The following is a 27153-nucleotide window of genomic DNA, read 5'->3' as shown; positions in this document are numbered from 1 at the left end:
GCGTTGTCTGTTTATTCATTTTAATGGGGAGCAAACCTGTCTCAGGGGAGATTCCCACCATCCGAGAGCACAACCCTAACCTAACTCTAATCATAACCGTGCCTTAAAAATAACCCTAGCCCTAGCCCTACATCTAGCCATAGCCCTAACCCTAACCCTAACGCTAGCCCTAACCCTAACCCTAACACTAGCCCTAACCCTAACCCTAACGCTAGCCATAACCCTAGCCCTAACCCGAGCCCTTACCCTATCCCTAACCCTAGCCCTAACCCTAACCCTAACCCTAACTCTAGCCCTAACCTAACCCTAGCCCTTACCCTAACACTAACCCTAGCCCTAACCCTAACCCTAACCCTAGCCCTTACCCTAACCCTAACCCTAGCCCTAACCCTAACCCTAGCCCTTACCCAAACCCTAACACTAGCCCTAACCCTAACCCTAACCCTAGCCCTAACCCTAACCCTAACACTAGCCCTAACCTAACCCTAGCCCTTACCCTAACACTAACCCTAGCCCTAACCCTAACCCTAACCCTAACCCTAACCCTAGCCCTTACCCTAACCCTAACCCTAGCCCTTACCCTAACCCTAACCCTAGCCCTTACCCTAACCCTAACCCTAGCCCTAACCCTAACCTTAGCCCTAACCCTAACCCTAGTCCTAACCCTTAATCCTAACCCTAACTCTAGCCCTAGCTCTAGCCCTAACCCTAACCCTAGCCCTTACCCTAACCTGAACCAGAACCCTAACCTGAACCAGAACCCTAGCCCTCTTCAGGGCTCTGCGGAACCTGGCATGGAATAAGTGATAATTCTGGCTCTGAGTCCTACTTACCGGCTTATGAAAGAGGCCCCTGGGCACCTCTGAAAAGACTTCCCAGGCCCCAGGTCCCCAGGGATTGAGCTCAACTGAGGACACCACTGCCACGGGCCAGACGGGGTGCTGACTCCAGGCAGGAGAGATGGCGCGACAGGGACACGGAGAGCCCGGCGCCAGTCTGGGCACCCGGGGCTGGGGAGTGCAAGAGCGTGGCCCAGGGGCTGTCCAGTCTGGTGGGGAGTCCGCACCCCCGCTCTTCGGCACGTCGCCCCTGCGGTGGAAACCCGGAAACAGGAAGTCCTGAGCCTGGTGGTGGAGGAAGGAGCTCAGGAACGTGCCCAGGCACCACTTCCTGCTCGTTTCCAGCCGGCTCCCAACAGAGTTTGCCGACTGCGTGTGCCAGGCAGGAAGTGAGTGAAAGCTCGAATCCTGCATCACGGGGGATGTCGCTCCTCAGCGCCACCCCCAGTCTTGCTGGGCCCCCCAGCTCTCCAGCGTCGGGAGGCCTCCGGTCTGAGGCACCAGCCCCTCCGGTCCCTAGCCTGTCCCACGACTCTTCCCAGACGCTGGGAATGTCCCCCATTTCTGCCTAGCTCGGAGATCTCTGAAGCTCCCCCTCAGTAGGTGGGGATGCTTGGCCATCGTGGTTGCTTCTTGGTTCCCCCCCAAAAGTAGCACCCCTCCCACCCCAGAATAACTGGAAGAAGCATAACAGTTCATTTTATTGCTAAAGGGGTGGGGCTTGGGTGTGGTCTGATGCCAGTCTCTGCCTCGGGATGCCCCGTTTCCTTATAGGTCAGGTGTGGGCAGAACCTTGAACATTACCTAGGCTGCCTTCCACAGGCTCTGGCACCCCTGTCTAGCCTGTGTGTACGTGTATGCTTGTGTATGTGTATCTGTATGTCTGTGTGTATGGACGTGTGTGTATGTATGTATGTGTGTATGTGTGTATATGTGTATGTCTATGTGTGTATGTGTGTGCGTGTGTGTATGTGTGTGCTTGTGTGTGTGTGTGTGTGTGTGTGTGTGTGTGCCAGTGGGGGACAGAATTGAGAGGGTCCTGGACCCAGGGAGGTGCTTGATCACTTGGCTTGTTTGTGCCATGGCTCCTGCCTCTGCACTCAGGGATCCCTCCTGGTGGGCTAAGGGGACCCCCACGGGGTGCTGGGGATTGGACCCAGGTCATCTGTGCGCGAGGAAAGCGCCATCACCCTTGTCCTGTCTCTCAGGCTGATTGCCCCTTTCTTTGGGCTCAAGCTGACTTCTCCCTCCCAGGTCTTCGGGGCAGGAAGGAAGAGACAAGGACGCACACGTGGATGCTCGTACTTTATTGAGGGGGCTGGGCCAGCTGGTGGGGGTCAAGTGGGGGTGCAGAAGAGACTCAGGGGTGTCGGCAGTTGCAGATCTTCAACTTCTGAGTCCTAAGCACACTGTGGGCTTTGGATAATTTTTTGCTGAAACAGATGGGCAGATAATTCCTTATAACGCTGAACGATGAATTTGGTTACACAAGAACCCTGTTCTCTGTGAAGCCTGGGGTTTAGACACTCTTGGTCAGGTCTCTGATGAGTTATGTCACTTTTTGGTCTATTGTTATTATTATAATTTTGGCGGTGGTGAAGTGCCACACTCAGTGATGCTCAGGTATTAAAATCTTTTTTGTTTGTTCTGTCTTGGGTCACACCCAGTGATGCTCAGGGGTTCCTCCTGGCTCTGTACTCAGGGATCCCTCCTGGCTGGTGCTGGGGGTGACTGGGATACCGGGAGTTGAATCCCGGTTGGCTGCGTGCAAGACAAACGCCTTCCCTGCTGTGCTAGTTCTCCGACCCTCAAGTTGCATTTATGTCACTGTCACTCTCATCCCGTTGCTCATGGATTTGCTTGAGTGGGCACCAGTAACGTCTCCATGGTGAGACTTGTTGTTACTGCTTTTGGCATATCGCATACGCCATGGGGAGCTTGCCAGGCTCTGCCGTGCGGGTGAGATACTCTAGGTAGCTTGCCGGGTTCTCCAAGAGGGGCGGAGGAATCAAACCCGGGTCAGACGCATAAGTTCCATTTTAAGAAAGAGAAAGAGAAAGGGAAGGGCCTGGGACTTCCTACTGGGGACTAGGAAAGGGTCTTCATGTGGGCTGCCACTGGGTACCGTGAGCTTGGCGGCACCCTCCTTGATCTCGGGCGGAATCACGTTCAGTAGATTCTTCAGGGTAACCGCTGAGGACCTCATTTCTTCAGTGGGGTTGAAGACAGAAATGGCAGCCTCATAGCCGGAAGTGGGGCCTTCAAAGAGAGTTCTCAGGACCTCTAGGAAATCTGGGCAGATCTGGGCCGTAGCTGGAACACAAGACAAGAGGGAGCGCATGGGTCCCAGCCCGTGAGAGCTGGCCTGTGTGTGACGGGCCCAGGGCGGTCTCTGGGCGCTGCTCTCTGGGTTGCTGCTGTGGCTGGTCAGTCCGCCGCAGCCTGCTGACCCTTGCTAGACTGGGCTGGGTACTGCCCTCTGCTTCCCCCCCAACTTTTTTATGGGAGGGAGTCATACCCGATGCACAGGGGTTCCTCCTGGCTCTGCACTCAGGGAATCACTCCTGGCGGTGCTCGGGGGACCCTATGGGATCCTGGGAATCAAACCCAGGTCAGCCGCGTGCAAAGCACATGCCCTCCCTGCTGTGCCATCGCTCCAGCCCCACCCCCCCATTAAAAAAATTTTTTTTTGCTTTTTTTTGGGGGGGGGGGTCACACCTGGCGATGCTCAGGGATTACTCCTGGCTCTGCACTCAGGAATTACTCCTGGCAGTGCTCGGGAGACCCTATGGGATTCTGGGAATCGAACCTGGGTTGGCCGCGTGCAAGACAAACGCCCTCCCCGCTGTGCTATCACTCCAGCCCCCTTAACATTTTTTTTTTTTTAAAGTTTTGATTTGGGGCCACACCCAGTGAGGCTCAGGGCTTCCTCCTGGCTCTGCACTCAGGAATTACTCCTGCTTGGAGGAGCATATGGGATGCTGGGGATCGAACATGGGTCGGCCGCCTAAGGCAAGTGCCCTCCCCACTGTCCTATTGCTCCAGCCCCCGTCTGCCCCTTCGGGTTGAGCACTGGGCGGAGTATTGATCATGAGTCAGTGGATCTGACGCTTCATCCGGCGTGGGAGGCAGGCTCGGGGTTGGTCCCTGAAACATGTTCCTTAGCAGTGACGCTTTGAGCCACTTGATCTGGGGGTCACTAGGCAGAGTCAGCCCTGGCATGGAAGAAGCCTCAGGTCAGCCAGGTGTGGGCCTCTGCCCTCAGCCTGCAGAGGTGGGCCGGTGCCATGAACGCCGGGCACCCAGGAAGACGAGTCTCTGGGGTGCGGTGCTGGGGATGGAAGTCGGGGAGGGGCTCGGCAGCTGAAACCCCAGGCCCCGCTGTGTTTCCCAGACCGCTGTGTCCTGCACCCAGTGTCTGCTCTTCCCATTCCCCCCAGAGCATAGGAGACAGTGTCCAGGCCTCACTGCCCACTCGTCCCTGCTTGCCCCTCTCTGGCCAGTGGGTCCTGGGTTCCTGCCCTTGAACTCTGCGCCGTGTGCAAGCTGGGAGTTCCACGTCTGGCCAGCAGGGCCCAGCTCGCTCTTGCCTGTGGATCCTGTTCCTTGCCCTTCTGGGCCTCAATTTTTTTCATCTTGAGGCCACGGGCCCTCCCTCATAGGGCGCTTGCAAGAATGAATGAAGGGACGCAATGTAGGGGGTATTTGGAGCAGAAATGAACACGGGGAAGCGCTGGCCAATGGTCAGACACGATCCTCACTGTTATCCTAGGGGCACACGCGCCCACGTACAAATATACCCCAGATTCGCCCCTAAACGGCTCTGTCGGCCCATGTGATTCAACCACACCCTCCTACGTACGTACGGCGCTGCGGCCTCCTAGTCCAGGCCCATTTCAGTTCCAAATGATGTTGTTTCCTTCAAAAAAATCGAACTTCTCTGCACCCTCGTTGTTCCTATCCCTTCTGGTCTTCCTAAGAACTCTCGCTCCCTGCCCACTCCCTCAGGGTCTCAGAATGTATCTCCATGGATGATCAAACTTTAATTTTTTTTTGCGTGGGGTGGTTTGGGCCACACCCCTCAGTGCTCAGGGGCTCCTCCTGGCTCTGTGCTCAGGAATGAGCCCTGGCCGCATTTCGGGGGCCAGCTGCTATCGGCCACATGCAAAGATAAGAACCTCAACCTCTGCCCGATCTCTCTGGCCTCTCAGCTTTCGGGGGTTATTTGGGTTGTTTTTGGGCGGACAGTGTTTGGGGCTCCTCCCAGATTTGTATTTGGGGTTGCTGGGAACGAAATGTATGTCTCCTGCCTGCTTTGCTCCAGTCCTTTGACTGATTAGTTCTGGCCCTGCACGAGGAAACCTTTTAAGTGAGTTAATGGACCAGGGAAGTGGTGCAAAGGACTGGCTGGAGCAGGAGGCCTGGCTTGGTTTTCGGCATCCTCTGATCTTGGGAGCACCCTGGGAGCAGCCCGTTGTTTGGAGCCGGGGAGCATTCCCACCCCCCCATCCCCGCCCCCATCCCGAGCACCACCAGGTGTGGCTGAAATACAAAAGCAAAGTACATAGGTGCATGTTCCTTATCTTTTCCCGTTAAAAGGATTGCAGGTGGCTAACAGGAAGTAAAAAAAAAAAAACCAAAACATCTGCCAGTTTGGATTTGGATGGACCCCGCTCCTCGAAGATCGGAGAGTGCAAAGTTGGGGGGGTCTGCGCACCTGACCCCAGCCCCCAGCCCGATCCAGTCCCTGGCTTCTTGTTTTTGTTATTGTTGATTTGGTTTTTGGCATTGGGGCCTCCCCGGGCAGTGCTCACGGCTTACTCCTGGCTCTGTGCTCAGAGATCAGCCCTGGCAGGGCTTAAGGCACCATATGGGAATGCCGGGGATCGAACCTGGGTCAGCTGTGTGCAAGGCCCCGTGGCTTCCCTGCTGTACTGTCCCTGCTAGTCATTCTTGCAAAGGCTTAGAAAACCCATCTTTGGGGTGGCAAGAGTTGCCCAAAGAAAAGATCCTTTCTAGAATAGTCCTTTGGCCAGATGGAGAGAACTTGCCTTGGGTTGGATTTGAAGACCCCAACCCCGGGGACTGCTAGGGTGGGGTGGGGGGGGCGGATGCTCAGGGTGCACCTCTGAGTGCCCACACTGGCTTGCACACTTCGTCAGCCCTGGCCCTCCACCACGCTGCCCTCCCATCCATCCCTTGGCGCCTGGAGGGGGAGGGTTGTGTGGTCTGGGGTCTCTCAATGTTTCCTCCCTGACTCTGGGCTCCCTCCACCCCCTGCCCCGACATTCTCAAGATCTGCTTTTTTTTTTTTCTTTTTGGGTCACACCCGGTGATGCTCAGGGGTTACTCCTGGTTCTGCACTCATGAATTACTCTTGGTGGTGCTCAGGGAACCCTATGGGATGCTGGGATTCGAACCCGGGTCTGCCGCGTGCAAGGCAAACGCCCTACCCACTATGCTATCGCTCCAGCCCCAAGATCTGCTTTTTAATCAGTCCCTGCTGGGGGTTCGGACTCGGTTCCCGTAGCTGCCCTCTTTCCCCGGCATCGCTGGGCATCGGACCCCTGTCCTGAGCTGGGCTTCGGCCCCCGGGGACAGGGGCTCTGGGCACTCACCGGAGCCACAGCAGAGAGCCAGCATGACCACAGCGAAGGTGATGGCGAGCTTCATGGTGGCAGGAGGGAGGCGAAGCTGTCTCCGGAGCGGGTGGGTGTGTGCAGGCCGTGAGCGCGGCGTGCCTCTTATACGCCTGCCCCGGGCTCAGCGGGGGCCCCGGGCCCAGGTGTGGGGTCCACTTAGAGAACCGCAATGTTGACTCGGGCGTGGGCGCCGTGGAAAAAGCAAACAGTGTCTCCTCAACCCCGTTCCGTCGGCCTTGAGAGTGAGCTCACACTTGGGCCACTTGGCAGGGGACACTCTTCCCACCTGCTCGCCACTGCCCCCGGCCTTGACCCTGAGCCTTGGCTCAGAGAGGGCGGATGGAAGCCACTGTCGGGACCTCCCGGGCCACCAGCCGGTAGAGCTGCAAGTGCCAAGGATGGGGGGGGAGGGGCTCCAAAAGCAGAGAGAGGGCATCTGAGAAATTGTCTGCATAGGGGCATGGGGAGGGACGGGATGTGGAGGGGGGGGGTTACTGGGGACATTGGTGGTGGAAAATTCGCAGTGGTGGAGATGTGGGTGTTCGATCATTGTGTGGCTGAATCCCAAACACGAAAGCTTAGGAACCGTATCCCACGGTGGCTCAATAATTAAAAAAAAATTAAGAGAAAAAAGAAAAAGAATGGGGGGCTCCTTCCATGCCTTCTCTCCCTGAATCGTGGCTGTGTCTCTCTTTTTTATTTTGGGGGGGGAGTGGCGAGGGGGCCACACCCGGCGTTGCTCAGGGCTTACTCCTGGCTCTGCACACTCAGACCTCAGTCCTGACAGTGCTCTGGGGACCAGATGGGATGCCGGGGATCGAATCTGGGTCAGCCACGTGCAAGGCAAACGCCCTCCCAGCTGTGCTGTCACTCCAGCAACCCCGTGGTTGGACCTTCAGCCGTGAGGGTCTCATGAGCACGAAATCCCGCTGGTCCAGAGCACTGCTGTGCTCAGACTCCCTGGGCCCTGTGTGCCGGCGCTTCTCCAGGATGCTCCCGGCAGCAGGGATGAGCAAAGGCTGCTCCAGGTGGCTCGTGCCTACCGCAGCGCACGGAATCCTTCTTGCCACACGGCCCAGGGCACCCACCGCCTCATCTAGAGTGACCTGATGGCCGGAGACACCCCCCCGCCCCCCGCCCCCAGGACATTTTCCTCTTGAACAGTTTCTCTTCTTCCTATCGTCCCACCCACTCCGAGTGGCCCCCGAGTCCGAGTTTGTCCTTCCTTCTCGGCCATCCTCAGAAAAGTCACCAGAACTGAGTTTTTACCTTTTTTTTTTTTTTTTTTTGTAAAAACATCATGATGAACAACATCATTCTCCCATCTGGAAACCTTTTAAAGCTTCCTTTTGCAGGCGGGACAGAATTCCACTGGCCTTTACGAGACACTGCTCACGGCCTTTGCTTACATTTGAGCCTCATTCCTCCACCCCACCCCTCCCTGCCCCCGTGGTGACTGAACATTCTTGGAGGATTTGTGGATTCGGGAACATTCCGTGTGTTTCTTCATGCCTTTCTCCCTCTGAGCAGCTTCTGCCTGAGCTTCTTGCAGAGAAAGATCTGGAAGTCCTGCCCGTCTGCCCTTTCGGGTCTGTGCTGCTCAACCAAAGGTTCACTTGAGAGGTAAGGCTGCACCCTGTAGTCTCAGTATTCCATGATAAATTAATAATAATAACAACAACAACAATAATAATAATAATAATAATAATAATATGGTAGGAATAAAACTGTGAAAGTGGAAAATATATAAGGGAACCCTAGTGGTCAAATTGATTGTCCACAACAGAAATAAATCAATGGGGGCTGGAGCGATAGCACAGAAGGTAGGGTGTTTGCCTTGCACGCGGCCGACCCAGGTTCAATTCCCAGCATCCCATATGGTCCCCTGAGCACCACCAGGAGTAATTCCTGAGTGCAGAGCCAGGAGTAGCCCCTGTGCATCGCCAGGTGTGACCCAAAAAGCAAAAAAAAAAAAAAAAAAAAAAAAAAAAAGAAAGAAATCAATGGCCTTCAAAGTTTATAGAAAACGGAGTGGCTGGAGCAATAGGACAGTGGGGAGAGCACATTGCCTTGGACGGGCCTGACCCAGGTTCAGTCCCTGACACCCCATGTCAAGGGTTAGTGCATATGCTTGACCAGCGGAAGGGCAGTCCAATCCCTGGCATACCCTGGTCCCTGAACACGGCTGGCCTGGAGCAGTGACTGCTGACTGGACTGAGCGATGCTGGGAGCGGCCTAGAGACACAAACAAAAACCACCCTCCTCTAGAGAAGGGAGATGCCTGCCGTAGGGGGGGTGGTGGGAGGGAAACCAGGACACTGGTGCTCGGGAATTACCCTGGTAGAAAGATGGGTGTTGAAACATAGTATGGGGACTGGAGCGATAGTCCAGTCGGTAGGGCATTTGCCTTGCACACGGCCGACCCAAGTTCGATTCCCAGCATCCCGTATGGTCCCCTGAGCACTGCCAGGAGTGATTCCTGAGTGCAGAGCCAGGAGTAACCCCTCAGCATCACCAGGTGTGACCCAAAGAGCAAAAACAAAAAAACAAAAACAAAAACAAACACAGTATGACTGAAACCCAATCCTGAACAGCTTTGTAACGCTGTCTCTCATGGTGATTCAATAAAGTAAATTAATCATAATACAAAAATCACACCCTCTCCCCCCTGACTGTTCGTTCAGTAGTGCTGAGCACTAATTAAGGGGCCCTGCCCTGGGCATTGTGCTTGGAGGTGGGGGGCTCTGACCCCCTTCCTGACCCCCTTCCTGAAGAAGTTCCCACCGGCCTGGAGAGAGCTCCTTCCTGCTTTGGGGTCACCCTGGCTGCAAAGAGTGTCCTTGCTCAAGGTCATGCCTCCTCAGACCTGCTCTCCTCTGGGGCCCACACAAGGGGGGCACGTCTGCCTCAGTGGACAGACCCGCTCTTGTCCCAGAGCGCCTGACCCAGTGGGCCATGACTGGCCGCTTGCGGGCCCGCGTCCTTGGCTCAGACCACCTCGGCTTCTGTGTCGACTGCACCAAGCGTGGAAGTGGGGCAGGAGGAAAGGGGCGCCCGCCTCAGGGCTCCAGTCTCTGGGGTGCTTCATGCGAGTGGGGGAGGAGACCCCCGCAAACACAGGATAACCCCAGGAGTGCTGGTGTGAGGCCACGGGGCAGGGGGCTGAGGACAGAGAAGGAGAGAGGCCGGCTTGGGTGGTTTCTTCCTAGCAGGTGACGGTGCTGAGACCCCCCTCCCAACAACCCCACGGTGGAGCAGGGGAGAGGGGGTGCTGGGGGCGTTCTCCACGGGCCCCGAGTTGGGGGGTGGACTCAGGGCTTACAGGACTTTTGGGGTCTCTCTGTCAGGTCTTTATGCTCAAGTCATTGGAAGCTCCAGAAGGACTGTTTTTTGCAGGGGCCAGGGGTACAACATCGGGCAGAGCTCAGGGCTGACTCCTGGCTCTGTGCTCGGGGCTCACTCCTGGCTCTGTGCTCGGGGCTGACTCCTGGCTCTGTGCTCAGGGATCACTCCTGGCTCTGTGCTCAGGGCTGACTCCTGGCTCTGTGCTCAGGGATCACTCCTGGCTCTGTGCTCAGGGCTCACTCCTGGCTCTGTGCTCAGGGCTCACTCCTGACTCTGTGCTCAGTGCTCACTCCTGGCTCTCCACTCAGGGATCACTCCTGACAAGGCCATCTGTGGTGCCAGGGTCTGTTGTGAACAAGGCAAGTGCTGTACCTGTTGTACTATCTCTCCAGCCCTGGAAAGATTTTTGAAAAATGCTTTAAAATACTGTCTTAAAATAGATGTGATACTCTGAGGATCACTGGGTATTGATCCTGTGAGTGGTCCTCGAACACAAACAAAAAAACACCCTCCTCAACGGACCATCCATCCATCCATCCATCCATCCATCCATCCATCCATCCATCCATCCATCCTTCCTTCCAGTGCTGAGCGCCATCCCAGAGGCTCCTGGTCATTTCTGTGCTGACTTTGAAGGTCCGGAGCACTGTGGGGCCCGAGCCAGGGCTGCAGCATTGGGAAGAGTTGGCCGAGAGGTCCTAGGACAGGACCAAGCTCCTAATGAGGCCCCAAGCTCCTGTGAGCACTGCTTGGGAAACTTAAAAAATACACAAGAAGGGGCTGGAGAGATTGTGCAGAGGGTAGGGTGCTCCCCTTGCGTGTAGCCTACTTGGGTTTGGTCCCCGGATCCCCTGGGTTCCCCAATCCCGTGATCCCGAGTGTAGAGCCAAGAGTAAGCCCTGAACACCACTGGGTGTGGCCCCCAAACAAACATACAAAACCCACCCAAAACAATCATAAGACTGACCCCTTTGACCGTGTTTATCTTTATTTAGACGTTGACTGTGTTTAAGTGTGGGGTTTGTTGGTTTTAAGTGTTGTCACCCTGCCAGGGCCTTCCATGGCTCTTGCTGTCGGTCAAATGGAAATTCCATACCTGTGAGAGGCAAGGTCGGGGGGATGATGCAGTTGACCGGAGGTAATGCGAGAGCAGAAGTGGAGGGTTTGGAGCACGTGGGTGTTGGCTAAGGGACAGAACAGCCCACGTCAGCACCACAGTTGACAGCCAACAAACGGTGGGGGGCCTTGGGGGGCAGTCGCACCAGAGGGACATAAGGGCAAGGGTGGAGGGTCTGGGCACTTTGGTGGCAGTGGGGCGTTTGCCTTGCACGCAGCCAGCCCGGGTTCGATTCCCAGCATCCCATATGGTCCCCCTGAGCACCACCAGGAGTAATTCCTGAGTGCAGAGCCGGGAGTGACCCCTGTGCATTGCTGGGTGTGACCCAAAAAGGAAAAAACAAACAAACAAAAAACCTTTCCTACACAAATACTAAAAAGTTGACCATCCTTGTAGCCCTATTGCCTAAACTATGAAGAAGGAGAGGAGGAAGCACAGGTCTCAGGGGAGATGTTAGGTCTATCACTGAGCCCACCCAGCCCTTGGTGCTGACTGAGCACTAACTTCCGGCCCCTGGCACCCACGTGCCTCACTCTGTCTCTCCAGATCGGACTTCCACAGACTCTTATGAGCGCACTTGTATCGCTGTTGACTTTTGTGTCTGGCGTGTGTTACTTTGCATCTCGTCCTCTAGGTCCGCCCCTGTTGTAGCCTGTGTCAACCCTTTTCTTATGTTTCTTACACTTCTTTTTTATTTCCCCCTCCACTTGATTGAAACACTGTGGTTTGCAAAGTTGTTCATGACGGTTTGTTACAGGCCTTCAATATCTCAGCACCAATGCCACCACCACTGTCCCCTTCCCTCTACCATTGTCCCCATTTTCCCAACCACCCCTCAGGCCTGCCCCTGTAGCAACCCATTTTCTTTTTTTTAGAATCGGGTTGGAATCAATGATGTAGGGATATAGTTTCCAAAGACTAAAGGGCACCAAGATGCTTCTGGTGGAAAATGTCCTTTACTCTCTGCCTCCCAAAAGACTGTTCCCCTTTCTGGAGCCTGCCAGTACCGTCCACCTTCGAAGATGCTGCAGGCACACATAACTGTGCCTATGAGTGTATTTGGGGGTTCTTTTTAATTCTGATTTTCTTGGCGTTCTGCTCGTCCCATTACCCCCCAGGCAGCCTGCCTTGGAGACCATTTTGTTATGGGTCCAGATCAACCTCTCCTGGCTTTTGATCTGCCATCGGATGGACACAGAGAATCCATGCCTCGGTTCTTGCTGATGGCTGGAGCCTCACCTTGGTCGTTAGATGTCACTTGATATTAAGCCACCAGTGATCAAGGCAGGCCCCCGAGTCCTGTTCAGAGACCGACAGGCGTGAGCCCAGCAAGTGAAGATCAAGGAGTTAATGCCCTGGAGATCAGCCCCTCAGGGAGGGGGGCTCCTGACAGGCTCAGCAGGGCAGCTCTCCTGGACCTAGCCCTGGTCTTCTCTAGATCAGGAACCAGCGCCTCCTGACACAGTCCCCGTGGCCCATCCTGCCCTTCCTCTCTCAGCCTGCGCCCGTCCGTGCCGTCCACTGATCCAAATGCCTTTTTTGGAGGTTAGTGAGGGGGAAGCCATCTTTTTTGGGGAGGGGGCTGCTGAGAGGGGAAACGTCTGACAATGCCCAAGCTCTTGCTTGCTTTCTCTCTCTCTTTCCTTCTCTCTCTCTTTCCTTCTCTCTCTCTTTCTTTCTCTCTCTCTTTCTTTCTTTCTTTCTTTCTTTCTTTCTTTCTTTCTTTCTTTCTTTCTTTCTTTCTTTCTTTCTTTCTTTCTTTCTTTCTTTCTTTCTTATCCCTTCCTTCTTTTCTTTCTCCCTTCTTTCTTTCTCTCTTTCCTTCTCTTTCTTTCTTTCTTTCTTTCTTTCTTTCTTTCTTTCTTTCTTTCTTTCTTTCTTTCTTTCTTTCTTTCTTTCTTTCTTTCTTTCTTTCTTTCTTTCTTTCTTTCTTTCTTTCTTTCTCTTTCTTTCTTTCTTTTCTTCTTTCTTATCCCTTCCTTCCTTCCTTCCTTCCTTCCTTCCTTCCTTCCTTCCTTCCTTCCTTCCTTCCTTCCTTCCTTCCTTCCTTCCTTCCTTCCTTCCCTCTCTTTCTTTCTTTCTTTCTTTCTTTCTTTCTTTCTTTCTTTCTTTCTTTCTTTCTTTCTTTCTTTCTTTCTTTCTTTCTTTCTTTCTTTCTTCCTTCTCTTCTCTTTCTTTCTTTCTTTCTTTCTTTCTTTCTTTCTTTCTTTCTTTCTTTCTTTCTTTCTTTCTTTCTTTCTTTCTTTCTTTCTTTCTTCTTTCTTCCTTCCTTTCTTCATTTCTTTCATGTCTGGCAGTGCTCAGGGGTTACTCCTGACTGCACTCAGGAATTATTCTTGACAGTGCTCAGGGTGGTTGGGGGGGAGAGGGTGGGGACCCTATGGAATGCTGGGGATTGAACCCGGCTTGGCCACATGCAAGGCAAGCGCCGTCCCAATGTACTTGCACTCCAACGCTGATGCTTTAGTCTTTGGTGGGCTCAGAGCTCACTCCTGGCAGTGCTTGGAGGACCCTCTGGGGTGCCAGGGATAGAACCTTGTCAGTGGTGGGTACATACCTTTCCTTTCTTCTCTCTCTGCCCTCCCAGCCTCCCTGGGGTGCTTCTCTGTCCTCCCACCCAGCCCAGCCCTTCTCTGGAAGTAGTCAGGATCATTTCAAGCTGAGATGAGAGCAAATAGCCTCCCTCCCCACAGAACCTTCCAGATTGTCTGCTCATTCTCACGCGTTAAACACAACAGCTAAACAGTCGACACAGTTCCAGGGGTCACTGACAGATGCAAGAAGGGAAAGACATTCTTGAAGCGTGATGCCCTTCATCCCCGGGGGAACCCGGAGGGCAGCGAGTGACGGAAGCCAGATGCAGAAGGACGAAGGCTGTTGCGGGTTTCCACTTCCACGGAGGCCAAGAGGAGTCAGATTCAGAGTGAGAAGGCAGAAGGGTCAGCGGGAGTGGAGAACAGGAAGTCAGTGTTGAACAAGGGTTCGAGTTTCCACGGGGGATAATGAAAACACGCTGGAGAGAAACAGTTACGTAAGCGCTCGAATGTACTTAATGCCACTGAAGTACACACTTCACCATCGTGAAGATGGAAATTTTTGTTTTGTGTATTTCACCATGACTTAAACAATGATTACTTAAAACCGAAAGAATAGGTTCTAGAAACCCCAAACCCATTGCTTAATAACGGTACGATCTGGGGTCAAGGACTTCACTGAATTCTGCCTTGATTTCCTTGTCTGTGCCCTGAGCATTATTCTCTTGTGACTGCATTGGCCTGTGGGTTATATCCCCGTCATCCCCTTCGCAAGGTGCCGGTGTTGAGGAAGTGCTGAGTGAAGGTGGAGGGACTGTCTGCACAAATCCTCACACCCAAGGGGCCAGAAACAGACACTTCCTTGCCTTATCTCACTTTGTTCTCTTTTTGGATAACTCTTCGGTGTTATTTATTTATTTGGCTTTTCTAGGTTATGCCCGGTGATGCTCTGTGGTTACTCCTGGCTCTCTCAGGAATTACTCCTAGGGGTGCTCGGGGGACCATATGGGATGCCGGGGATCGAACCTGGATCAGCCACATGTAAGGCAAATGCCCTCCCCACTGTACTATCGCTCTGACCCAGATTTATTTTATTGTATTATCAATGTTTTAAATTTGATTTAAGCTAGGAAACATGTTCACTTGTTTCTCCCAACTTTCATTCTCCGGCTTCAAGCAATCAGTAATATAGCCATGAGTTCTCTAGCTAAGAGTTGTTTCTCTTTTTTGAGGGGGCCTCAGAGGTCCATGCGGGGCTCCAGGTATTGAAACTGGGCGAGCCACACGCAAGGCAAGCGCCCTACCCCTTGTTCTATGTCCCCGGCCCTCTAGCTGAAGAGGCAGGAGTTTTTATACCAGAGAACTTAGCCCATTTGTCTTTATCTCTCTTTTGCATTGTGCCTCTCCATGTTGTCACAAAGGTGAATTTTCTCTCGTTTATGGCTTTAAAAGAAAAAGTACCCCATAGTGTATTGAGTATTCCACGCCTTTAACCTGCCAGTGGACACAGATTGTTCCTTATCTTAGCAGTTGTCAATAATGCTGTAATGGGGTGCAGATGCTCTTTTTTGTTTGTTTTTGGACCATACCTGATGGTGCTCAAGCCTTGATCCTTGGCTTTGTGCTCAGGGATCACTCCTGGTCGAGAACTCAGGGGACCACGTAGGGTGCTAGGGATCAAACGCACTACCCATTGTACTGTCTTTCCTGCCCCTATTTTCCTTGAATAAATAGCCAGAACTGGAATTACTGGATATCAAGTAGTTCTATTTTCAATTTTTTTGAGGTACCTCCAAATTGTTTTCTCTAGAGGATACACTACCATCCCACCCAGAGTGCAAAGGGTTCCTTTTTCTTCTTGATCTGTTTGCTTGTTTGTTTGTGTTTTGGGGCCACAACCCGTTGTCCTCAGGTTTACTCCTGGCTTAACACTCAGGATTTACTCACATGCAGCCATGCTCAGGGGACCCCAGGGGATGTTGGGGATCAAATCTGTGTGTGCTACACAAGCACCCTACCCATGAACTCTCTCCAGTCCCATCTTCATGAGAAGTTTTAACAATACTTGACAAATCTTAACATTTATCGGCCTTTTTTTCTGTTTGTTCTTTGGGGGGATTTTGGACCACACCTGGCTGTGCTCAGGGCTTACTCCTGACTTAGTTCTCTAGATCACTCCCGGCAAGTCAGTTAGTATACAGGGCAAGAGCTTTAACCCCTGTACTATTTCTCTGTCAAGAGGTTGTTTACTTAATTTCTCTTCTTGGTATTTTATTATTTTTGTATAGAGACAAATAGATTTTTGCATGTTGATTGTGCGTCTTGAAAATTTACAAAATATAACACTTGTTGGTGAGATCTTTTGTTTTTTTAAAAAATATGTCATCTTTCATCAACAGATCAGTGAGCAACGGGATGACAGTGACAGTGACAGTGAATATGTCATCTACAAATAGTAACATTCTTGTCTCTTTATTTCCAATGTAAATTATTTGTATTTCTTGTTCTTGCTTTATTGCTCAGGTTAGAATTTCCAGTATCATGCTGACTGAAAGTGGTGTCAAGTGGGCATCCTTATCTGGCTCCTCCTATAGAGGAAACTTTTTCTTTTAGCTTTTTCATCATTCAGAATGATGTTAGCTATAGACTTGTCATATATTGTCTTTATTATGTTGAGGTACATTCCCTCCACACCTGCTTTGCTGAACATTTTAAAATCATAAATGGACGTTGAATTCTGTGAAATTACTTTTCTATATGCATTAAAATGAGCATAAGATTTTGGTCTTTTTGTTGTTGTGTTGTGTCTTGTTAATTGATTTGCATATACTGAACCAGTCTTGATTCTGTGGTAAATTCTACTTGATTATGGTGTATAATTATTTTTAATGTACTCCCATTTTTAGTGTGCTAATATTTTCTTGTGAATTTTTGCATCTATTTTACTAGGGATATTTGCCTGTAACTCTCTTTTCACTTTGGCATCTAGTTTTGCCGTAGGATAATGATGGCCTTGTAAAATGAATTTGGAAGAGTTCCCTCCTTTTCTATTTTTGGAAGACTTTGACATGGTTTGAACTAATTGTTCCTTGAACATTTGGCAGAACTCATCAGTGGAGCAGATTGGTTCTGGATTTTAGTTTGTTGAAAAATTTTTTGATGACTATTGAATCTCAGTAGTAATTTATACAGATTTTCTACTTAATTATTCCTCATTTATTTATTCTTTTCCTATTTGCTAACATCATTGTTCAGAAGAGTTTCTTATAATTTGTATTTTTGTGATACTAGTGGCCAAGTCTCTTCTCTTTTGTCTTTTTTCTTCTTCTTGCCTAGTTATAAGTGTGTCGATTGTATTGACTTACAGTAAAATTCTTTCACTAACTTTGGAGTTTGTATATTTAGTTTTTGTGGTTCTAGGGCCACACGCAGTATCCTCAGGACTTGCTCCCGGCTGCAGGATCACTTCTGGCTGTGCTTGGGAGACCATATGCTGTACCGGGGATCAAATCTGGGTTGGCCACATGCAAAGACAAGTGCTCTAACTCCTGTACTCCGCCTCCAGTCCTCTTTTTCTAGTTTCTTGAGGTATAACATTTGGTTGAGATGTTTCTTGAGATTGGTTATTAGTGATGTAACTTACTTCCTAGAACTGCTTTGCGTTATCCCATAGATTGGGTATGTTCTGTTTCCATTCTCATTTGTCTGATAGTTTTCGGTTTCTTCCTTGACTTGACCCATTGGTTATTTATTGGCATGCTATTTACACATATTTTTTGTATCTGTACTTTTTTGGTAGTTAATTTTTATTTTCACATCTTAGCTAATGGTTGGTTTAGGGCTGTCCCCAATAAGCATCCCATTATCCCAGGCCTTTATCCCAGCCCTTGGGAGTGGCTGAACCAGTCTTTCTCAGCCTATGGGGTCTTTATCTCCCCTGCTGGGAGCTTACAGAGCTCCTTCCTCTTAGTATACTATAGCTCTTACTCCTCAAAGTCATTAAATCCCTTCCACTGCAGGCTCCAGGACAGAACCCTCAAGCCTGTTGATAGGGCAGAATCAGGGCTGGGAGTCATGGTTTCTGGCTGCGTCCCTTCACCATGCAAAAACAAAGGCTTTGCAAGAAGACAAATCATTTGCTCATGAGCATATGCAGCAGTGAATGTGAATGCTCCTACCTCGACACCCCCAACCAGAATCGCACCCCATATTGGTGGTGTCCTGGGTCTGGGTGACCCAGGGCCGTTGGAACTCTAAAGCCGGGGCTTGGCCACAGCTGGTGAGGAGTGGCCTGACCTGGGAGGGAATGAGCAGTTTGTGCTTGGCTAGAGCCTTCGAGAGAGCAGCAGGGCTGGGAGGGTCAGAAGAATCTGGAAGCCCTGCTTGGGGATTTGGACGATAAGGCCCCTCCCTGTGCCTGCCGTCTGCGCCATGCCAGGCGGATGAGTTTGTTCAGCAGCTATAAGGGAGTCTGCCTGAATCTCCCCTTTAGACATCTGGCGGCAGCGGTGGATGGAGGGGACTGGGCCAGCAGCAGCCCCCGCTAGCCCAGAGGCCAGGGCTATTGGCTGAGATCAGCCCTTGGGCTCAGGGCTTTGCATACCCTAATGAGCAGGAAGTCAGTGAACAGCTTGTACTGGCATTGGGCCCGCTACAAGTCCCAGCCTGGCCTCCAAAAACAGGTTGGAGGCATGGGTGGACCGATCTGATCTTATCCATCCGGCTGGGCCACGGGAGGGGGGCCGGTCAGGCCACCGTCTCATGAGGTCAGCTCATGGGACAAACCGTAGGGCTCAGCCCTTTCTCTCTGCCCTGGGCTGCCGTGTGCTTGCAGGGGAAGTACCCGTGGGCAGAACAGATTTCCCCTCCTGAATAAATTTGGCCTATTCTCTTCACCAAACCATCATGGCGCCATGGTTTCTAGGCTTGACCCCTGCATCGGCCCACGGCTCTCCTAGGAGGGGCCCTGCAGCTTCTAGAAGTTTCATCTGTTCTGGCTGTTCAGCCACCATGCCTAGGGTCTCTGCGGTTTTAGAGAGTCTAAAACTTTCTCATCCTCGTACAGCTCCAAAATCTGAGTAGAAGAACTTGAAACTGTAAGGAATGACTATTTTTTTCCCCCTAGAATAGAACCATTATTTCATCTGTCTTCCCGTAATTCAATTTAACTGTGATATAGTTACATGTATATGCCATAAAGATTACATCATAGGAACCCAATGTGTAATCTATTCCTGGGATCAGAGTAATTAGATCCATATCAGCCCTTCCCAAGTTTAGGGCCGGCGTTGTCCTGATGGTGAGAAGTGTGTAAACTGGAACAGGCCTGAGACAGATGCGGGAAGGAACATCGGCTCCGCGGGGGTCTCACGTCCTGCCTTTCCATCTTGCAGCTGTGAGCTCAGCAGAAAACAGCCACCATCATGAAAGTCTGGGAGGGAGGAAATACCACAGCTTCTCCTCTGCTCCAGCCTCTGATCAATAGCCAGAGCCTTCCAGAGCTTTCCAGAACCTTCTATCAGCAAACACCTGCACTCAGCTGGCAAGGGACCAGAGTTTTTGTTTGTCTTTTGTTTATTGTGTGTGTGTGTGTGTGTGTGTGTGTGTGTTTGAACCCAAGGCCTCGTACACACAATATTCTGTTGCCAAGCTCCATCTCAGGGTCTCTGGGTTTTTAATATATATTTTAACTTTAAAGCACAGTGCTCAGGAAGCCCCTTGGGCCTCCTCTTTGTGATTCTTGGCCAGTCAGGTGGGAGGTTTGACGTGAGGGCCCCTGGGTGTGGTGCTGCTTGGGTCCGGCTGTTCCGGGGCTATCCAGGCCACCCCAGTGGTGCTGAAAGGGCCACGCCTGGGAGTGCTCAGGGTCTCCAGGGCCGTCCCTGGCAGTGTTCAGGGACTGAGTGGTCCTGGGCTTGAACTGGAGTTGGCCACATGCAAGGCTCGTGCCTTACCCCTGCGCTCTCTCTCAGCCCTGGGCTTGCTTTAGTTTCTCCTGTGCCAGCATGAAACCCAGGGTCTCACGTATCCATGGCAAGTACTGTGCTGCTGGGCTGTGTCCCTGAGCTGGGACCCTGGTTTTGTGGTCCTTTGGGGTTGGTGTCCTGGGACACAGAGCAGGTCAAAGAGAGGATGGGTGACGTGTGTCACACAAAACACAGCCAATAATAATCTTGTCCCCCAGCATCTGCTCTGTGCTAGCCTTGCCTACTCATCCTCCAGTCCTAGGCATCTTTCCAAACGTTGGCACAGGGAGACACACTCGGTTATCTTCGTGCTGCAGAACAGCCCTCTGGGGGACATAGTCTAATGGAAGTTTCTAGCACCTTACTGTTGGACACCTGCATTGATTTCCGTTTTTCTTCACAAACCATAGCGCATCATCCAGGCCTCCTTTTCTTTCACCCTTGGGGGAATTTCTGGAGAAGAGCTACCTAGATCTTTCAGACCCAAGCACCCGTTCCTTCCAAATGCAGAGCGGGAGCCGGCAGTGTAGATTAGTGAGGGTGTCGGAGGCCTGGAGGCGTGCCAGCTGTTCTGATTTTCCGTGGGGAATCTTGGCCCTTTTTGTCCAGGGCAAGTGCCCCCCAGCTTGCAGACGGGGCAGCGGCGGACGCGTTGGGAGTGGGCAGAGAGGTCAGTAGGGGTGCTCTGGGGGTTGGGGGCAGGGGAGGGGATCCGCGTGTAGTGGGGACGCATCACCACCCTCCCGCTGACACCGGGTGACCTGGCTTTCGCTGTTTCTGGAGACCGAGTTTCAGGGAGGGGTGGGGCAGGCTTGGGCCTGCTGAGGGTTTGAGTTCTCACTGGGGTGGGGGCTGACTCTTGGGGTGTGAGGGCGGAGCGGGGCCTCAAGCTGGGTGCTTGGCTTTGGGATAAGCTCCCCAGGAGGTCGGGTTCACCCGGCTGCAGAAGTCAAGTCCCTGTTCTGCAAGGTGGAAACTGGTTCCCTCCACCTCACAGGTTAGCCCTGGGATTTGGGCAGAACATTCGGGGTTGGCTGTAGATGGTTCCCTGCTGCAGGGGGGTGACCTTTCCCAGGCGCTGGGCGGGCTCTCCTGCTTGGCCCTGCAGGTTATTTGATCTGCGATGAGTCACCGGCCCTCACCTCTCTCACCCGCCCGCCCTGCCCCTTGAGGGTTCCTACCAAGATGCACCAGGGCCTGGCTGGACCCCCTCAGAGGCCTGGACGTCCCGCTCTGGTCCCTGTCACAGCCGAGGCGAGCTGAGGAGGGCGGGGCCACGGTCAGGTCCCTCTGCTGCTCTGCTCCATGCACTGGAGAGCTGTAGACATGCTGGGTGAAGCTCCTGGCATTTAGTTGGGGGCCAGCGAGGTCTCCTTCTGGGGGTCTAGTGGGGCCCAAAGGCCTGTCTCCGGCAGGCACCACCAGACTCCTGGTCCATGTAGGGGGATGGAGGCCCCTCAAATCCAGGTGAGGGTGATGACACCCTCACATGAGGGTGACACCCAAGGACAGTAGATACAAGGGCCAGGGGGATTGCCCCATAGCTGGAAGCCTGCTTCATGAGCGGAGGGGAAAAGGCAGATGGAATAGAGAAGGGATCACTAAGAAAATGATGGCTGGAGGAACCAGTCGGGATGGGAGATGCATGCCGAAAGTAGATAATGGACCAAACATGATGACCTCTCAGTGTCTGTGTTGCAAGCCATAATGCCCAAAAGTAGAGAGAGAGTATGGGGAATATTGTCTGCCATAGAGGCAGGGGGAGGGTGGGAAAGGGGGGTATACCCGGGATATTGGTGGTGGGGAATGTGCACTGGTGGAAGGATGGGTGTTTGATCATTGTGAGATTGTAACCCGACATGAAAGCTGTAACTATCTCACGGTGATTCAATAAAATTAAAAAAAAAAACCCAGGTGTTCATGGGATGAAATAGAACAGCTCATCTATAATTTTATTATGTATTGACCTAATCTATCTTCTAACTGTCAATTATCTACATATATATATATACACATACACATACACAGGCTTCGATGAGTCACCGGCCCTCACCTCTCTCACCCGCCCGCCCTGCCCCTTGAGGGTTCCTACCAAGATGCACCAGGGCCTGGCTGGCAAATGTACAGCAGGCATTTGCCTTGCACATGGCCGACCTGGGTTCTATTCCTCTGTCCCTCTCGGAGAGCCCAACAAGCTACCGAGAGTATCCCGCCCACACAGCAGAGCCTGGCAAGCTACCCGTGGCATATTCAATATGCCAAAACAGTAACAACAAGTCTCACAATGGAGACGTTACTGGTGCCCACTCGAGCAAATTTATGAACAACAGGACAACAGTGCTAAGATAGTGCAGTTCTACATATATACACACAATCTAGCTATCAATGATCTAATTCCATCCATCCACCCATCTCTGTATCTACCATCCATCCATGTCTATATCCATCCACTTCTATAGTATCTATCTTCTACCTGTTAATTATCACTCTATATCTATAATCCCGGTACCAATGATCTATATTTATCACATATTGATTATCCATCCATCATCAATCTATCCATTCACCCACCCATCTACTCATCCATCCATCCATTTCTACATCTATAATTTATCAGTCATCTATCTCACTAACTTGTCTTTCACCGAACCATCCCTCTGTGTACCAACCAATATCTAAATTTCTTTTATTCCCCTTTTGGGACCACAGCCGCTGGTGCTTGGTGGCCCTCGCCCTACCGGGGATCACACCCGGGGCTCTCCCGTGCAAATTGTGTGCTCCAGTCCTTCCAGCCCTCTTCTGGCCTGGGCTTTGTCTTTACTTTAAATCTTTTTTTTTTTTTTTTTTTTTTGCTTTTTGGGTCACACCCAGCGATGCTCAGGGGTTACTCCTGGCTTTGCACTCAGGAATTACTCCTGGCGGTGCTTGGGGGACCATATGGGATGCCGGGGATCGAACCCGGGTCGGCCGCGTGCAAGGCAAACGCCCTACCCGCTGTGCTATCGCTCCGGCCCCCTTTACTTTAAATCTTGCTTGACCCCCAGGACTGGGCGGCTCCCAGGACTCAGCGGCCAGACTTGATTGTGAAGGGAGCTAAACCAGGGTGACCAGTCGGTGTCTCCGGGATTCGGCAGAAATCCCTGGAACTCACTTTGGGGGCCAAGTGAGAAGATAAGCCACCAACAGTGTTGACGGGAGGTGACGTGGGTTGAGGGAAGTCAGCTGCTGCGACACAGGCTCCCAGCTGGGCTTCTGGGAGACGCTCAGGGGAGCTTGCTAGCACCAGGGTCCCCTAAGACCACCCTGACTTAATGTGGGCCCTGCTGCCTGCCTACCTTTGGATCCAGGCCTGGGGGTGGTCATGTGGGACTGCCCCCACCCCCTGATACTTGCTCTCGTCTCCCTAGGAATCCTTTCCTAGTCTGGGAGTGCACCAGGTGCTCTGGTGGTCCGGCTGTGACACAAAACCAGAGGCTGAGGGTCTTTCCACCCCTCTGATTGGGTCTGTTTCACTGAGAATGCTGGAGAGGACTTTGTGGGCCCCATCAGAGCCCTTTCCCGGGGCCACGGGGGCCAAGCAAGGGAGACTGAAAGCAGAGGAAACACAGTTCCGGGTTTATGTTTCCAGAACTTTCCACCACAAGTGTCTGGCTTGGAAGGAATTTCCTCTGCAGCAGTGTGGGAAGCTGGGTGGGTACAGGGATGTGGACCCCCTGCTCCCAGGAAAAAGCCCAGGGGGTGGGGGTGGGGGAGTAGGTCTGGGACTCACAGGTGTCAGCGAATTGCGGGGACATTCTCTGCAGCTGCCACCAAGCAGCCTCTGGGTGGGAAGGGCTCTGGGGGAACAGCCACCCCCTGAGTCTGTGCCCTGGAGAAAGGGGCCCAAGCCCCAGGGCAATGGGTGTGTTTGCAGAGCTTATGCAGGCGGAGAGGGATGCTCTGTCCCCTGCTGCTCTCTTTCTTGCCAAGTGTGACCAAGGGCAGAGGCGCCAGCATGGGTCAAAGTGTCCACACTCTGGGGTCAGAGCAATAGAACTGCAGGGGCGGGGTGGGGGGGCACTTGCCTTGCATACGGCCAGCCCAGGCTTGATCCCTGGCATCCCATACGGTTCCCTGAGCCCCACCAGGAAGTGATCCCTAAGCACAGAGCCGGGAATAAACCCTGAGCGCTGCTGGGTGCGGCCCCCAAACAAAGAAACAAACAACCCTCTCCCCCACCACAAAACCCCAGAAAACAAGCAAACAAAAAAATATCCCCAAATATCCACACTCTGAACCTCGGGGTCCCTGGGGGCTGGAATTCTGGTGACACTCTGTGATCGCTTTTCCCTCGAAACGCCCCGAGAGGGCTTTTCTTGGTGGGTCCAGCATTCCAGGATATATGACTAGAGAACATGCCTCTGCAGTCAGGGCTGGGCAGGGAGAGGCAGTGGCCAGGCAAAGCCCCAAGGCCTGTGAGGGACAGACGGTCACACCCCAGATCAGGAGACAGTGGGAGAGGCTGCCTCCTGGGGCCTCTGGGTTCAGCCTGAGGTTCATTCCGAGATCAGGGTTGCAGACGATAGTCCCTTCCTGAAACCTATTCTCAGGAGCAGGGCCACTGACCTTTAAAACTGTCTATCAGGGCCAGAAAGATAGCTCAGTGGGTTGAGCACATGCTCAGCATGCAAGAGACCTGGGTTCAACCCCCAGTACTGCATGATTTCCTAAGCATCTCTGGGGAAAACCCGAGCCAGGAGTGGCCCCACGAGGTGTGACCCAACAAACAAAGAAACAAACAATGTGCAAACCAGGCCCAGGGAGGAAGCTCAAAGGGGGCGGAACGCGTGTCTAGCATGTGTCAGACCCTGAATACAATCTCAGCTCTGCAAAGTCCCCTCAACGCCACTGGGTGTGTTCTGGAAGGCTCCCCACCCCTAACACAGTGGGTTAGGAAAATATCACAAAGAAAAAAGCAAGGGCTGGAGAGATAGCACAGCGGGGAGGGCGTTTGCCTTGCACGCGGCCGACCCGGGTTTGATTCCCAGCATCCCATATGGTCTCCTGAGCACCACCAGGGGTAATTCCTGAGTGCAGAGCCAGGAGTGACCCCTATGCATCACCAGGTGTGACCCAAAAAGAAAAGAAAAAAAAGTAAATCAGATGGTGTCTCTCCTTGACCTCTCATCAGACTCAGAATAAAACCCACAATCTTGCCAGACCACATGAGGTGGGAACCTGTCCCCCATCCCTCTCGTCCATCTTGGGTCACCTGTGTTATCCACTTCCTCACTTGCCAACAGGGTTTGCTCTCTGCTTTCTCCCTGCCCCATCCGCCACCCCCGCCCCGGCTGATTCCTTCCAAGTTGGACCTCTGTGGTTGGGGTGTCACCTTGTACAGACCCTCTGCAGATCAGCCTCCCCAGGCCACCAGGCCTCCTCCGTGGTCACTGTGGATTCCAGTGTCCATCTATCTGGCTCACAGCAAACAGAGAGATCTGCTTATGTGTTTGCTTTTATATTCTTTCAAAAAAATTATTTACTTTTGGTTTGGGGGGGGGGTCACATGTAGCAGCGTCAGGGCTTACTCCTGACTCTGTGCTCAGGGATCACTCCTGGTAGGGATCTGGGGACCATAGGGGTTATCAGGGATTGAACCTGGAGAAGCTCTGTGCACGTCGATGCCCTACCTGATGTACTGTAGCTCCATGTGTTTGCCTGCCCCTCCCGCCCAGCCCCTCTTTCACCTCAAGCTCACCTTTGAATCCCCAAAGGGTGCTTATTACCCATCTGAGTGGATGGATGATGAGACCGGAAACTCTCTCAACTGGAGTCTCCCGAAGAGACCAGAGTGTGATGTCTGTTTACCGTAGCTGGTGTGATGCTGGGGGCTGACCTCAGGGACACCACCACTTCCTAGCAAGCACTTCGCTGTCCTGTCTCCCCCACCCCCGCCCTCAGCATGGGGAAACAGGTTTCAGAAAGCCCCAGAGGTGTACTAGTTAGCAGAGGTGCTAGAGTCAAAAGCCAGATCACTGGGGCCGACCCCAACCCATCATCCCCACCCTTTGAGGGCCCCCCTTCCTCAAGTCCCACTTTGCTGCTCTTGTTAACCTCTCACCACCCCGATGTTCTGTTCCAGATCTGAGCATTTCTCCCCAAGCCCTTGACCTTTGGGTCCCTTTCTGGGGTGGTACAGAGACCTCACCCTTTTTTTTAATTTATTATTCATTTTTGCAGGTTGACTTTAGGTTGACTACTCTCTCTCGTTTGCCAAGGCATCGAAAATCAGATGGGCTGGATACGTAATGTGACTTGGAGATGACCGCTAGACTAGAGCTGTTACCGACTGGATTCCACGGGATGTCAAAAGAATGCATAGCCGCCCACCTACAAGATGGTCAGATTTCGTCAAGACCCCAAACGAATGGTTTGAGGCTCTTTGCGTTCCTGGAGCGAGCAGACACCATTGGGCTACACTAGCACGTGACAGGGACGAATGGAGATGTTACTGGTCCTGCTTGAGCAAATCGATGAGCAACGGGATGACAAGTGATACAAGTGATAATTTTTGCAGTGCCAAGCTGGAACCCAGGGCATCACACACAAAACAAGTGCTCGTTTGAGGCCCCATCCCTCTTGAAACAAATCTTCTTACTTTCCTGATGACTTGTCAGTTCCAATTATTGCATGGAGCTGGATATGGTAACTTTAGGGGAAGGGTTGGAGAGAGAACAGCGGGAAAGGTGCTTGCCTTGCATGCACCAGGCCTGCGTCCCATCTGGCTCCCTGCAGCGTCTTCTAGAAGGAGGAATCCCTGAGTAAGAGCCAGGAGTAAGTCCTGGGCACCACCGCTGGGTGTGGCTTTAAAACAAAATTAGACCAAATTCCCACTACCACCACCACCACCACCACCACCACAACAACAACAACAAAAAGGCCACCAACCAACAAAGCAACAATCAAACTTCTGGAGGAAAGGACAGCTGGGCTGGGGGTGGGGACCCCACAGGGTTGTGGCACTTGGAATAGACTCATCGCACTCCTGTGCGCCTAAGCGCTGAATTGCAGCAACTGCCTGGTCTGACAGATCTCGCGAGAGCAAGGAGGGCCTGTGGCTCCCCAGGTGTGCGCCAAACACCCCCACCTCCCCTGGCGCCATCTGGAGAAGTGCCTTCTCTCCTTCCCTCGGGGACTGACAGCTATGCCAGAGGTCCCTAAACTTGTTAGGTCTACCTTCCCCTTTTCTCCCTGTTTAGAAAAACAACAACAACAACAACAACAACAAAACAAACTCTGAAACAGCACCCCTGAGCTTGAAACTGCCCTTGCAGACCTGAGCCCTGAAAATCCACCTTTTTTTAGAGGGTCGCACAGAAGGCGCCCCCGTGGCACCCAGGCCCACTCCCACCAGCCAGGGGTGTTTCCAGTGCCCCTTAGCACCAATCTTGGAATCGCTGGGCTCGACTATGCTGTTGTGACTGTGGGCAGGACGTTGGACTTTAGGGATCTCATCTGTGAACTGGGGCTGAAGGCAGGGGGCCAGGCTTGCGGGCACTGAAAGGGGCAACCCCCAGGTCAGTGAGACAAGGGGGTCCAAACTTTCCTCAGCCACGCAGGCCCTTCCAGGCTCTCATTTCCTCCAGGTCTCATTTCCATGTGCCGAGGTAGGTGGACCTGGGTGACTCAAGTTCATGCCGAGGGAGGAAAGCACAAGTTGACTTCGAGAGT

General features: G+C 52.5%; 1 protein-coding gene across 1 annotated transcript; it reads right to left on the bottom strand.

Annotated features, from left to right (window-relative positions):
- Positions 1-2219: 2219 nt before the first annotated feature.
- Positions 2220-6569, bottom strand: SCGB1A1 (secretoglobin family 1A member 1). The gene is made up of 3 exons (XM_055141246.1): positions 6458-6569; positions 2965-3152; positions 2220-2272 (listed from the first exon to the last, which is right to left on the bottom strand). The coding sequence occupies exons 1-3, from the start codon at positions 6510-6512 to the stop codon at positions 2240-2242; spliced, it is 276 nt and encodes a 91-aa protein (XP_054997221.1). The 5' UTR covers positions 6513-6569; the 3' UTR covers positions 2220-2239.
- Positions 6570-27153: the final 20584 nt, after the last annotated feature.

Source organism: Sorex araneus, chromosome 6 (assembly GCF_027595985.1).
Source record: "Sorex araneus isolate mSorAra2 chromosome 6, mSorAra2.pri, whole genome shotgun sequence".
Taxonomy (NCBI): Eukaryota; Metazoa; Chordata; class Mammalia; order Eulipotyphla; family Soricidae; genus Sorex; species Sorex araneus.
This window is presented reverse-complemented; position numbering and strand designations above follow the sequence as displayed.